Genomic DNA, 14,795 nt, shown 5'->3' on the forward strand with positions numbered 1-14,795 from the left:
GACCTTTGCTTCTGGCGCTGAACATGACCCACCAGCGGAAGATGGTGGTGCCCACAAGGAATAGGTTCTGGTAAGTAAACATCCCCTGATCAACAGACCCCAGTGGCAATGTCAGCGTCAGGGTCTTTGCACATTGCGCAGTCCCCAGATGGTGATAGTGTTGCTTTGAGTTGTGTTGGCGCTCAGATTATGGGTGAACCATACATTGTAATCATATATTCATCATATTAATAGGAAGTGACAGAATCCCAGTGAGTAGTATGAATAATAGTTGAAACTCTAACACCTTAGTGAGTTTCCCTTAAATCTCACAATAAACATAAATATGCATACAGATAAGGTGGAGTTTCTTTCTTATAAATGGTTTGACAATATTTGGGCAAATGTCGTCCTAGTGAGAAAATACAAAATAGGAAAACAATAGTGCAATATTGTCAGTTTACATAAGAGAGTGTAATTAATAGGTGAAAATACACTCACAAGGTTGGAGCCAATAAATGTAGGCTCAAATTTCCAGCTTTGTGGAGTATAAAGGTCCCCACTCCCTTCTTTAGGTAAATGGAATGGTTTCCAAAGAATCAAATATCCTCTCATAGTAGATATAAATGTAGAGTGTTTTATTGTAAAGTGCACAAGTAGTAGAAATTTTAAAATATATAAAAAAAAAATTGGAAACCTTACAGTCCAAAGGTAAGTCCTTAATCAGGTATCTGTAGGTTCTTTATGATGCAATACACGTTTCGCCTCGCTGGGAGGCTTCCTCTGTTGCTGATACTGTCCTGTCTGTGGATTTCCTTTTAAATTCACCTCAATTGGCGGGTTTTTTCCCTTATTTGCGGTCACTTCCGGTATCGGGTTATGCGTTACATAAGTGGAACGCATATGGTTCACTTCCGTTTGTCTACATGTCATACGTTCACTTCCGGTTCCGGATTCCGAGTTGTGCGTTCCATTGTTGGAACGCATGTAATTCGTGTTGATTCTTCTATGTTGGAGCGCATTCATGTGTTCCACAATGTTCAGTATACTTATATGTATTTCTCACCCCTCATTCAATCATTTTAAAAACGCAAATTGTTGCGTTTTTATCTTATCAAATAGTCCATTTACAATCCATGGGTGAGTGTATACAATCAATACATGGTGAAAAAAAGGAACAAAAGAGAGAATTACAATAATTATACAAATATAAAAAATATTAAATATTATAATTCAAATCTCTTATACCATAAAACACTCAAATAAAACCCAAATAGTGATTTTAAAAAATGGTAATACATATTAGTGAGTTCTTGTAAAAAAGAATGTGTATACAAATAATGGATAGAAATAGTGAGCTATATATAGAAGGTATTTAAAAATGTCACTTAAAAATCCGAATTTAAACCATGAGGGATGAGGGTTTTTAAGTTGAAAATAAAACTCATTTCTTCCTTTCCCAATTTTTTAATATAGTTCCCTCCTCTCCAATCTCTTTACTTCCTTTATTGCACAGAAAGAGGTTTTTTTTTTTATTTTGGTTATGGTTCTGTTTAAAATGTAAGGACACACTATGGGTTTCTAAACCATTTTTTATATTTTTAATGTGTTCTGCGGTGCGGATCTTTAGTGGTCGGATCGTCCTGCCTATGTAGAGTAGATCACATGGCCATTTCAAAATTTATATGATGTCCTTTGAATGGCAGGTTAGGTGGTCCTTAATAATAAATGTTTTTTTAATTATATTTTCTATATTCACTAAGTGTCTTTTATTACTTTTCGTTGTTCTGCATGGAAGGCACATGCCGCATCCATGGAATCCTTTAAGATCTTGTATAAAGTGCTTAGGTTTTTTGGGTGCTAGGTGACTTTTTACTAAAATATTCTTAAAATTATTGGCTCCTCTATATGTAATTCTTGGTTTTGAGGGCAAAATTTTATTTAAAATAGGGTCATCTTTTAACAAGTGCCAATGCTTCTTAATAGTTTTCTGTCCATTAACATTACAAATGAAAGGTATTTCGTTTGAATAAGTTTGATTATTTTTTGATTTGTATTTTATCAAATGTTTTCTTTCTATTTTCCCTACTTCTTCCAGTTCTTTTCTCAAAATTTCCTCATCATAGCCCTTTTCTATGAATTGTTTCTTTATATGATTCGCCTGTTCTGTATAATCTGAATTAAGTTTACAATTGTGTTGGATTCTGAGAAATTGGCTTCTAGGAGCATTGTCAAGCCATGGTCGGTGATGGCAACTTGTTTTTTCGATGTAACTATTCGCATCTACTGGTTTGAAATAGTTTTTAGTTACTATTGAATGCTGATATGTAGATCTAAAAAAAATATTTTAATTTCACTATTATGGCAAGTGAGGTTTATTCCCCAATCATTAATATTCAAATATTGGATAAAATCATGAGTTTCTACGGTACCGGTCCATATAAAAAAAAATGTCATCTATGAACCGGCAATAGGACACCAAGTTCGCCACCAATTCGTGACCTTGTTTTATGTATGTTTCCTCCCAATATGCCATGAAAAGATTTGCATAGCTTGGGGCGAACTTGGTGCCCATTGCCATGCCACAAGTCTGTAAGTAAAAAGTGTCTTCAAACCAAAAATAGTTGTTCGTTAGGATGAGTAATATTCCCTCTAAAATAAAATCAATTTGTTCTATCTTAAAATCCGATTTCTCAAAAAAATATTTTACTGCTGCCATTCCTTTATTGTGTGGGATAAAACTATATAGGGAGGTAATGTCACATGTTACCATTAAATCCCCCTTCTCCCATTTTACTTCTTCCAAAATTTGTAAAACGTGTATAGTGTCTTTGAGGTAGGTGGGATTTTTAGTAACTATGGGTTGTAGCAAGACGTCTATATATTCGGAGATTCTTGTAGAGATAGAATTGATTCTGGATATTATTGGTCTCCCCGGGGATTTTTTTTAATTTTTTATTAACTTTTGGTAGAATGTAAAACACAGGTATTCTAGGATTATCTATAAACAAATACTCTGCTTCCTTCTCGTTGAGTATTCACAATCTTTTTCCTTTCTCTATATATTCTTTAAAAACCGTAATTGTATCTTTCATAGGGTTGTGAGTTAATTTTTGATATGTGGAGGGATCTGAGAGTATTCTCTCTGCTTCTTTTACATATTGATCTTTATTAAAAATTACCACTCCTCTTCCTTTGTCTGCTGGTTTAATTATTAAATTATCATCTTTTATGTTTTTAAGGGCTTTTTTTCTCTCCTAATGATAGATTATGTTGGTATTTCTCGGTTTTCTTAAATTTCTCTACATCTTTCATAACCATAGTTTCAAATGTTTTTATTTCACTTGAGATAAGATGTCTTGGAAAAAAAATCAGATCTTTCCTTTACTGATGTATGAAAAAATTAATCATTCCCTATTTTGGGTTGATATTCTTCCTTTTGGGTTGATATTTCCTTATAAAGTATCAGCAACTGAGGAAGCCTCCCAGCGAGGCGAAACGCGTATTGCATCATAAAGAACCTACAGATACCTGATTAAGGACTTACCTTTGGACTGTAAGGTTTCCATTTTTATTTATGTTTTTATATCTTATTTTAACATTTCTACTACTTGTGCACTTTACAATAAAGCACTCTACATTTATATCTACTATTGAGAGGATATTCAATTATTTGGAAACCATTCTATTTACCTAAAGAAGGGAGTCGGGACCTTTATACTCCACAAAGCTGGAAATTTGAGCCTACATTTATTGGCTCCAACCTTGTGAGTGTATTTTCACCTATTAATTACACTCTCTTATGTAAACTGACAATATTGCACTATTGTTTACCATATATTCATCATAAAGTGATTTTTTTTTCAGTTTCAGCTACATTCGTCAGAATTTTTAGAAATAGGTTTTCACCTCATCTGAATATACTATATTGTAGTAAAAAAAAAAAAAAAAAAATTGATATTGGTGCTTGAATTCTTTGTCCTCATTTTGCTTATTTTCCAGGTACATGGAGTATTTTCCCATTCCTTCAAACACCACGTCTGATTATTATTTTGAGAAGAGTGCAAACTACTTTGATTCAGAAGTGGCACCAAGGCGAGTGGCAGCTCTACTGCCAAAAGCAAAACTCATTACAATCCTCATCAGTCCTGCAGACCGTGCTTACTCCTGGTATCAGGTATATATGTCTGACTGAGATGGATGACATGAAAGAACTGGCAATTGAACCCCAGACCACTTGCTTACATGCGCTGTGGGCTACAGTTTCACATCATTTTTCTGCTGAATAAAATAGCTGGAGGTCTGACATTTGGGTCTGGTGCTCAGGTTATTAGAGGAATCTAAGTATACTCTATTTATTCCGCTCTTCACTCTTTTTCTGCTTAAAAAGGCAGATTTGGTTAAAGAGAGTTAATATCAGATCATCTACGTGAATCATTTAGGCACATTAACGCTTTATGAGATGATTTGTAGAGATAAAATAAGCCCAGACTAATATTTCTGAAGCAGGGTTTCTGAACTAAACCCGGATGAGGTGCAAATCTCGAAGACAGATCCAAAAATATGTGTATGGTTGACTCTAGGGTAAAGCGATCGCAAATGGTAGAACTTGGGATATCAAGAGCTTATAGTTTGTTATATATAAGATAGAAATCTGTCTACTGCACAGCAATTGCTTTGCAGACAGTCCAGATGATTTAACTTAATCCAAATGTGATACATACATCCATTAATCTAAGGAGTGGATAGGCAGATAACAATTTAGAAAAGTATTACCATACATTAATACAAAGCAGTTTCCTCATAAAATTAAATAAAATACTGTTAGCAAGAGTTAAAATAATACCATTTAGAAGCCCAATGCAAATTATCAGCTCTAGCACAAAATCTGTTTTTACCCAGTGTAAAGAAAGAACTCTTTCCCTCCCTATTATTCTGCAACGCGATATCTGCAGTGCACTTTGTGACGGAACCCTGGTTGTTCATGTGTCCCCCTTTATTATGTATACTACCCTGTATGTTTGTGCAAAATGCCTGCTCCCCATTCGGGAGTTCCTCCACGAAGGGGGAATCCATTCACCTCCCGAACGGGGACAACCCCAATAATACATTTAGAACGTTTATTAGAACGTTCTCACCTCAACCTGATGCCAAAACTGGGTGGCCGCCAGTCGGTATAGATGAACGCCATCCAAGGGGAGCATTCGTGAACTGCTTCCTATCCGGTTTGGTTCCCAAATGGGGACCTCCCCAGTGCCCATTGTAATGTTCACACCAATCAATGAAACTTTAAAAACGTGCAACATAAGTGTGAAACCGCAAGGGAAGTAATTGAGTGCTTCCCTGGGTGGCCGCCGTTCGTATAGACTAACGTCAACCAGGGGGATCATTTGTATCCCAAAAGAAGACACTTCCCTTGCCTGGTTTCACACAGGGACCCCGCAAACGGAGGCCGTTTGCAACAAGTACCGTTATGGGGGTCCCTGGGGTTGGTGTGGGCATACTTTGGGGATAATGGCTGGGTTGTGCGGGCTCTCTATAACTGATAGTCAAAGAGGCGTGTGGTTTTCCCGCGCTGTGACTCATAGGTGCTGAGGCTAATGGGAAGGAGACCCGGGCTGGCGGGCTTTCTATGCCTGGGAGACAAAGGGACATCGACCCACCTCCCCTCTCCCGCGCTTTGTCGTCCTGGCATGGGGGATCCTGGATAGAAGACCCCCTGTCACCGGAAGTGGGAAAACCCCCAAAAAGCGAGTGTGGTAAATAAAGTGTTGTTGTACCTCCAGCACTCAGTCTCATCCAGTTACTGGGGGGGAGGAAATGGATCTCTGTACATTTTAAGTGGTTCCTGACTTGCTGAAGGAAGGGAACTAGCGGAGGCAACAGGTCCGCTACACGCTTATTCCAACAAACAGTATCGTGTTTACTCATTCATTTCTACCATTGATCAAAACTTCAGTACATCCTGGCATTGGGGTTAAATCTGTTTTACTTTGCGAAAATACTTCCATTTACCTGAAATTGAACAATATATATTGCAGCTTACTGGAAGCCTGTTAATCCTGACCACCATTACTGAAAGCTCAATGTGCAGTATCTTATGCAAAGACTGCCTAAGGAGTGCAAACTGGAGGCCTTTCAGCTTCCAATATTTAGAGTTCTTTACATTAATACTCATGACCCATTTCTTTACAGTATTAATGGTTTCTATTCTACTTTCATGGTATATAGAACGTGTGAAATTATAACCTAAATTATAAATGTCTTGCGCACATTGTCCTTATTGAGTACAGAAGAAATTAGGAGCAGAGCAGTGTATTTGTTTAGTAGGTACAGAATTTCTGTGTTCCATTTTGATCTAGCTCTTTCGCCATTCAGGTTAAGAGCAACATACTGGTTTGGGGACATACAGATTGATGAAGAGGAGATGGGTTGTGATAAATTTAAGGTTTGTAGACTTCTAATGAGCAAAATATTCCAAAACAGAAAACTGGATGAACAGAGGTTAAACAGCCCTGTTTTGTGAGGAAAAAGAAATAGGTAGACACATACAAGCACAATTGGGATACAGATGTCCTTTTGCGTGGCTTAATTTGGCTTCCATATATTCACTAACATCTGCAGTGGGCATCAATGAAAAAGGCATATTTCATTAAAAAAACAAAACAATTTGTTCTTTTTAAAAAAAATTTATTTATAATTTAATATTTTTGTTCAATTTTATCTATCAGCACCAGAGAGCCCATGATGATCCTGTGGCCTTGAAATATACCTTTCAAGAGGTAATAACAGCAGGTCCAGATGCTCCTCAGAAACTAAGAGTCCTACAGAACCGGTGCCTAGTCCCAGGGTGGTATTCTACCCACTTGGAACATTGGCTAAACCATTTCCACACTAACCAGGTAATTGCCATATCTCTACTTTGCAAATATGCAAGTAAATGCATACATTTAACAATCTCACTTAAAAGTCTTCAATTAAGCGAAATACTTTAGCCGCATATATGTTATATTATATGTCTCACATACTGCTGATATACGGACTTATATGGATGGAATACATTAAAGATATACATTCTATTCTCTGGACACAGTCCACAAAATGATGCAAATAGATTTCATCCACTGCCCTAAATTAGTTGCTGCCATTATATCAATACAAGGTCTTGAGGAATATTTCAAACCTGATGAGGGCTGAGAAGTAATTGTAACAAATTACATTATGATTCCTGGAACGTGGATATTTGAAAACAATTTTGATAAACCATAGTGTTCCCATTTCTCGACAAAATGCCACAGGTACCCTAGGTGTTTAATTTTGTTTTAGTTATGGTTTATATGATGCATGATTATATACTTTTCTGGCTCCTTGTCTAAGATGGATATGTCCTCATTCTGCTTGGCAGTCTGGCTGTTTTTATTTATTTTTCTAAATTATTTCTATGGACCGTAATGAAGTCTGTAGATTCTTCACTGGATTTTCTTTGAGGGATCTGAGAAATCTTTTTTTCCACTTGAATACTGAAGCCATGTGTGCTTTCTGGCTTTTCCGAGTTTATACAAATTAATCATGCGGTTATCTTTTTTTAAACTTTCACATATCTGTGTAGGATTGATAAAAGTCCGCTGCAGACCTGAAACATCAATATATTCCTCTAACTTTACTTTTAACTGCCTAACAGGACATAAAAGAGTTATTTCATTGAACTGAAGACTCTTGAATGGAATTTGTTCCATGAACGGTATCAGTTTGAGTTTGCTCCCAGCCATGAAATTGTTTGAGTAAGTTGTTGAGTGCAAGCTGTTAGCCGTTTTACCTTTGTCATCATAAGGGAGTCTGCAAAAGTTCCCCAAAGTTAAAAGGGAACCCTCACTTCACAGGATTTTTCTTATTGGTTTCTTGTACCAATATGTGTCTGTGAGGTCTGAAAATGTTAAACACACAACTGTATTTAATTCTATCCTGAGCATCTCCGTCTTCGATCCCTGTAAATCATTGTAAAAACAGCTCTACCCTTTGAACATGTCCCTCATGATAGAGAGAGTTGGAAAAACCGGAACAATAGGGGTTATATATAAAAAAGAAATGGTGGCATTCATATTGGAAAAGAGACACTTTTATTTTATTCTGAATTAATATGGTTACTGACCTTTTAGACTGACATCTTTTTTTTTCTACCTTTTTTGTCTTCCACTTTTTGATGCCCTCAGTTTTTTTCTGTTTTTTTGTATCTTTTTTTTTTTTGATCCCTCTTGTTTTTCTTGACGATTTTACCATTGATTTCATAATCCAAAATAAGACAAATGAGTTGTTTTTCAATTGATGACATTTACAAAATAAGATACAACAATAATAGTAGGAAAAACTGACAGTGGCATAAACATTTTAAGAAAACGGTGCACTTTTGTTTTATTTAAAAAAAAATTGTAATACATTGGGGGGGGGGGGGGGGGGAAGAACCAGAATGAAACAGAAAAACAAAATGATGAAAGAGATTCAGTAAGGAATTTTATGGCACAAATAAAAGAATAAATAGGTGCAACTAGGAAAAGCATTAGGGGAAAAAATGGTTTACAAGAGAACACTGCTTTTGAGCTGGATGTTATGTCATCACAAATGTGAGAAAAGCTTGATAGATGCATGTCTCTATACTTTTTTATTTAATTATTTTTTTTAAATGGAGCAACACGTTAAAAAAGGTTGATAAGGGATTTTTAATATTTTATTCAGTGTTGTAATTTTTCTAGAATAGCCATACTTTCTTTTTGATCAATTTGTTTTGAATTTGTTAATTCATTTTTCATTTTGGTTAGCAGGATTTTTGGAAATTGATCACTATGTTGCTTTAATTCTAGATTTTGGTACTAGATGGTAAATTGCTGCGTACCGAGCCAGCAAATGTCATGGATACTGTGCAGAAGTTTTTAGGAGTCACAAATACATTGGATTACCATAAAGCTCTGGCGTAAGTAACTAATCACTGTTTGGTCTTAAAAAAAAAATTAAAAAAATCTATTTGACAAATTAATCCAATTGAGGTGAGTATTCATGAAAGTGACAGCAACCAGCGTCTTATTAGCTTTGCAAGAATAGCCATTTCAGGTACTGATTATAAAATAATCTTCTCTTAGCTAGAAATATATTATTTTAAAGAGATGGTTAATATGCTGAGAAGATGGGGAGGGTTTAAAAGTATATTGTATATAACAATCATAACACTTACACTAACACTTAACCGAACCTTTGGTCTTCAGGTTTATGTCTTTAGTACTCCTTGATGGCATTATATTCCCTTAAAACGGTCTTTATCTATGATATTTTATGATGAATTTTACATGAGATTAAGCGTTAAGTAGGGATTAAAGGTGCACTGTAGCCACTGTAGCCTTTTTAGCTTATTGAAGTGGTTGTAATGTAGTTTCCCCTGGTGCCATCCTTCCATGCAGTGTTAAACAATATTTAATGTTTTCAGGTACACGAGAGTCTCTAATCACCCATCATCTCTGTGCTGGTTTAATGTGGCATGTCTTGTACAGCAGTGGGCAACTGTAATTGGTTGGGAGTGTCACCTGACTGCTCTCAGCCTATCACAGCATCCATTGCTGGTATGAATTGGTATAGCAAGAATGAAATGTGTAATATCTGCCTTAGCCATACCTCCAGTAGAGGCTGGGCAGCAGGTGGCCAGGGACCCTCATATAGTTGAACACTAAGTGGAGTAATAGTGTCTGGGAACTCCAGGCACTATAATTCAGTAAGTTGAAATGGTTATTGTGCCTACAGAGTCTCTTCTCTTTAATGTTTAGTGATTGTGTTATGGTAGTGATTGAGTTAATGTTTAAGTGATAGTGTAGTGTAGGGGTTAAAGGGACATCTTTAGTGGGAGTTAGTCCTAGGTGGCAGCTGTTTCCGTTGCTATCGTTAATGGGACACTATAGTCACCTGAACAACTTTAGCTTAATGTAGCAGTTTTGGTGTATATAACATGCCCCTGCAGCCTCACTGCTCAATCCTCTGCCATTTAGGAGTTAAAACCCTTTGTTTATGAACCCTAGTCACACCTCCCTGCATGTGACTTGCACAGCCTTCCATAAACACTTCCTGTAAAGAGAGCCCTATTTAGGCTTTCTTTATTGCAAGTTCTGTTTAATTATGATTTTCTTATCCCCTGCTATGTTAATAGCTTGCTAGACCCTGCAAGAATGTCCTGTATGTGATTAAAGTTCAATTTAGAGATTCAGGTTCAATTATTTAAGGTAAATTACATCTGTTTGAAATTGAAACCAGTTTTTTTTTTTTCTTTTTTCATGCAGGCAATCAGTCAGGGGAGGTGTGGCTAGGGCTGCATAAACAGAAACAAAGTGATTTAACTCCTAAATGACAGTGAATTGAGCAGTGAAATTGCAGGGTAATGATCTATACACTAAAACTGCTTTATTTAGCTAAAGTAATTTAGGTGACTATAGTGTTCCTTTAAAATGGCAGCTGGTGTCACTCAGGTGTGTAGCTTCCACTGATCTCAGACAGGCTGGGACATATATGTCCTGACTGTGCCCAAAATTAGAGCCCCCATGGTGCATGGAGTTGATCTGTGGATTCTTACCTTTTTATTACAGGCTATAACAGCACGGCTGACCAGATATATAACATCTTGTTAACTAGAGTAAGGTGTGCCTTTGCAGACAAAGAGCTGTGGCAGAACAACAGATTAATTTCCTGTTGATAAGTGTTTTTACTTATTCTCAACCAGGTTTGATGCCAAGAAAGGATTCTGGTGCCAGCTGCAAGAGGGTGGAAAAACCAAGTGTTTGGGGAAGAGTAAAGGAAGAAAATACCCAGACATGGATTCTGATGTAAGTCTGCTTGAACCCCAAATCTCTGCTTTATTACTTGAGAAGCTTGAAGCACCCTGCCTGCACATATTTTCTACATTTTCTAAATTGTGTGTTGGATTTTTTATTTTCTTTACTAATGTAAGACAAGTGCCCCGTCATGTTTTATTTTTAGATTAAGAATGAAAGAGCTGTATCTTTTTAAAATTGTTATGTTTCTCTATAAAAGAATGACATGTAATTTTACGTGCAGCTCTTTTGCTATTGCTCACGGTTATATTTTGGAAGGAATAGTGCTGCTACAATAGGGAGGATGGAAGTCTTGCTGTCTCTGTAACCGACAAACACCACAACTTGATATGATTGGGTTACACAATGCTTTCTTGGTGTATTATATTGAGGTAGCATGATCTCCAGTTTCTAAGATCCATGAAGTAACAGTAGTACAGAAAACATTGTACATTGTAACCGTTATCCGTATAAACTATCATAGAAGAAAAACAGGACCATATCTTCTGTTTTGCACTTCTGTTGCTGGTTTGTGAAATACTGCTGCCTTCAATAAACCTCTTCTTGCAACATTGCATTTTAAGTAGAAAGGGGATACTGATATTTGATTACCTGCCAATGTTTCATTATAGTTTGTTATGCTTTATATATAAAGCCCTCATGAAGCACCTCCTTCTTTATACTACTGTGCCTCTTTTGAATATTGCTATAAGAAAGTATGGTTTTGTATCCTATGCTTCATATTTAGTAATAATTTAATGATCTAGATTTACCTAGATTCTGTGTTGTATATTAATATCACTTTTTGCTTGTATTACCTTCTTTTTACAGTCCAGCGCCTTCCTTACAGACTATTATAGGGACCATAACATCGAACTTTCCAAGCTGCTTTACAAGATGGGCCAGACTCTACCCACCTGGCTCCGAGAGGAGCTGCAAAACACTAGGTAGCTGTTGCTGCTAGTTTCAGACTAAGGTCTCAGGAAACCCCTGGCCAAGTAGAAACTGTATCGCTGATCTGTCAACTTGGCCACATCGAAAGTAAAGTGTGTAAAACTTTCTGGTAACATTCTGGTAACATTGGGGGAAAAGTTATCTGGATATTTTTTTCTTAAGACCTTTTAATGCTGAAGGCATCAAACAGCCACTGTTTGCACCCTTAAAGGCCTGTTTTAAAGGCCTCATTTATTTTCTGTGGGATCCTTTGTTTTATAGGGTCCTGCACATGTGTCTGACTGTTGTTCTTGGACTCAACCACTTATTAAGTATTATGGCCCATTGATTAGTTTGAAATGGCCAACACGTGAATTTCGGGAAGTTATGTAACCTAATATCTACTACAATGAGCTTGAAGATCTAAAGAAGCTGATTGACCATAATGCCAGAAGCTGGAAATACCATAAATCATGTCACATAATGGAGAACTGTCACAAATCTAGAAATACCATGTATTTCAAGAATATGTCCCGGTCTTCCTAGGTGGTAACTGCAACCGTTAAGGAGCTGGTTATTTGAATGATCTTTGGGAATCCAGAGGTTACTTAGCTATGTGAATGCCTCTGAGCCCAAGGCTTTAATGTATTTTTTGGTGCTTGAGAAGTCTGTGTTATCTGCAGATTAATATGCATTGTAATGCACCTTTTGTGAAATGTATTAATGGATGTAGGTACGAAAGCTTTTTGACAAGCTTGTAGACTTCCCCACCATAAAGAGAGAAACATTGTTGCCCCTTTGTGTTGCTACTGGGCAAATTATGGTGGAGTCACAGCAACTAACCAAGTTGGCAACTTGACTCTTAAAAGCCTTGTAGCAAAATAATTAAATAAAAAATCAGGGGTTTTTGAATGGAAGTTATGGTTGCACTTTGACGTAAGGTTCTTCAATCTCAAACTGTAATCCAAATGACCTTCTCTAAAGCTCGGTATTACTTTTTTGCCTAACTCTTAACAACAAGGAATGTCCTAAAGGTGCAGTCCCACTTGGAGAGGTGTTAAGGAGGCAACCTAGAAGGGACTCTGTCATGCATAATATATTCGTAACATGGAATTCACCTAATCTTTTATACTAAGCATTGTGGGACCCATGTATTGCCTTGTAAATATTTGTATCGTTCTTACAGTATCTTTCCATAAAACACCACAAGATAGACTTAAGAATTGGCTGAATGCATTATTTAGGGTTTAAATACTATAGTTATGTTCTGCCTATACAAGTAACCACATGGACATTCCTTCATAAAGGCATCTATAACAGAATGCTTTACAAATTGTCTCAGAATGCTTTATACAATGGATAGATTACAAAGCCTTCTGGAACACAGAGTACTGCAGTATGGATCCTAGTGCAAGAAATGGTATGTGAGTAGCAAAATATATTGATGGAAAAATTGGATATTATGTATGAGAGAGTCCATTAAGCTGCCAAATTAATATTTAATTTGCAAAGTCATTACAACTTAAGCTTGAAAAGCTGAACAAAAAGAAATCATAAATTTCAATATATAGGACATGTTTGCTAATGCCCTAAAACCTGTGTGTATATGTGCCTTTAAAAATATACTTTTTTAAAATCTGATTCTTGTAAGTAATTGGGCAATGAGAATCATTTTGCGTACCCCCTTACGATATGGAGGGATAAAATTGTAATATATTCAATCCCTCCTAGCGTGTTTGTTTAAATCGGCACCTTCTGGATAACCTCATGATGAAGTTTGGACCATATGAAGACTCTGAGTACATTTGTTACAAATGTTGTTCTCTTCATGAAAGTGGAACTGCACCTTTTTTGTTTTTAAAGACAGTGATTATGCATATGTATTGTCTGCCCCTTTCACTGGGTAGCACTTAAGCAATAATGCCCACATTAATGGGCAGTCATTAGATTAGACCCTCAAAGGGTTAGGATGGTAAAATACCACTGCCTTATGGAAACTACCCACTACATGAACAAATTTTAATGTGTAAACAGAGGGAACAACTTTTAGATGTTCCTTTTTATTGTTTTATTTTAGATGATCTGGGGTTATTGAATCTATGAAATTAAACCTATTGTCTTCATACAACTTTGCTTCATTCAGTAGCACTCTAAAATCAGACTTAATTTTTTTAATTGTGGATGCGATTTTCTTTTGGTTTTATAACTAAAATGTATATGCTTTTATCCAACCAAGCTACAACAGTTCTCATTTGAAGATAGGCAATGAGATAATAGGTTAATTTACCAACTGTTGTATCTGGTAAAACAGATTTGTTCTATTCTCTAGCGTTTTCTGAACCATTCGTCTTTCTAACATTGGTAAAACAGGTTTCATTGTGCTGAGTAATACTTTTTAAACTCAGGACATGTTTGAAAACGAGAGCATTGGTTAGCCCACCAGTAGTAGAAACTTGTCAAGCATTGGGGTTGTTGATTCGAGTCCAACTCTGTTCCGGCCCAATATCAATTAAATGCAAAAAATGACATCTGTTGTCACAACAGTTGAAATTATCTTCTCGCTTTCAGGCAGCGTACCCTCAAGGTAAACATTGATCTTTCCTCCTTTTGTACACTCTTTCCTGCCTCCCTGCATTGCATTGCATGCCTGCTGAGCCAGTGAAAAAGTCTGATTAAATACTTCTCTTTGAGAAGCATTTCATTGCATCATGCGACAGAACTGTAGTATCCAAAGAGGAGTAATAATCCGTACAGGGAACTTTAACTGGCGCTGGATTACAGGTAAGTTTAAAGTTGTTTGTTTTTTTGTAGTTCAATTCCATTTATTTTTGGGGTGGCAATAGGGCATTACTGATAAAACCCATGGTCTCCTAAAAAATTATTGGACACAACCTTTAATGTTTATCACTGTGAAGAGGGACAATTTAGAATGATATCACAGTTGTTATTCTTCTTCAATCTCTAGTTTCCATTAGGTTAAAAAAACAGCAAACAAAAACAACCAAAAGCCAGTCTGCACATGGCATTTGTTGAGCTGATAAA

General features: G+C 36.4%; 1 protein-coding gene across 2 annotated transcripts in view; it reads left to right on the plus strand.

The window, feature by feature from the left end:
• Positions 1-14,585, plus strand: part of NDST1 (N-deacetylase and N-sulfotransferase 1) — a 95,690-nt gene extending 81,105 nt beyond the window's left edge. For both annotated transcript variants that reach the window (XM_063447883.1, XM_063447884.1), the window contains exons 11-15: positions 3,982-4,156; positions 6,711-6,881; positions 8,835-8,944; positions 10,730-10,832; positions 11,652-14,585. In XM_063447883.1, the coding sequence (XP_063303953.1) occupies positions 3,982-4,156; positions 6,711-6,881; positions 8,835-8,944; positions 10,730-10,832; positions 11,652-11,771 (679 nt within the window). In that variant the 3' untranslated portion in view covers positions 11,772-14,585. The remainder of the gene's footprint in view (positions 1-3,981; positions 4,157-6,710; positions 6,882-8,834; positions 8,945-10,729; positions 10,833-11,651) is intronic.
• Positions 14,586-14,795: the final 210 nt, after the last annotated feature.

Source organism: Pelobates fuscus, chromosome 3 (genome assembly GCF_036172605.1).
Source record: "Pelobates fuscus isolate aPelFus1 chromosome 3, aPelFus1.pri, whole genome shotgun sequence".
In the NCBI taxonomy this organism is placed as follows: Eukaryota; Metazoa; Chordata; class Amphibia; order Anura; family Pelobatidae; genus Pelobates; species Pelobates fuscus.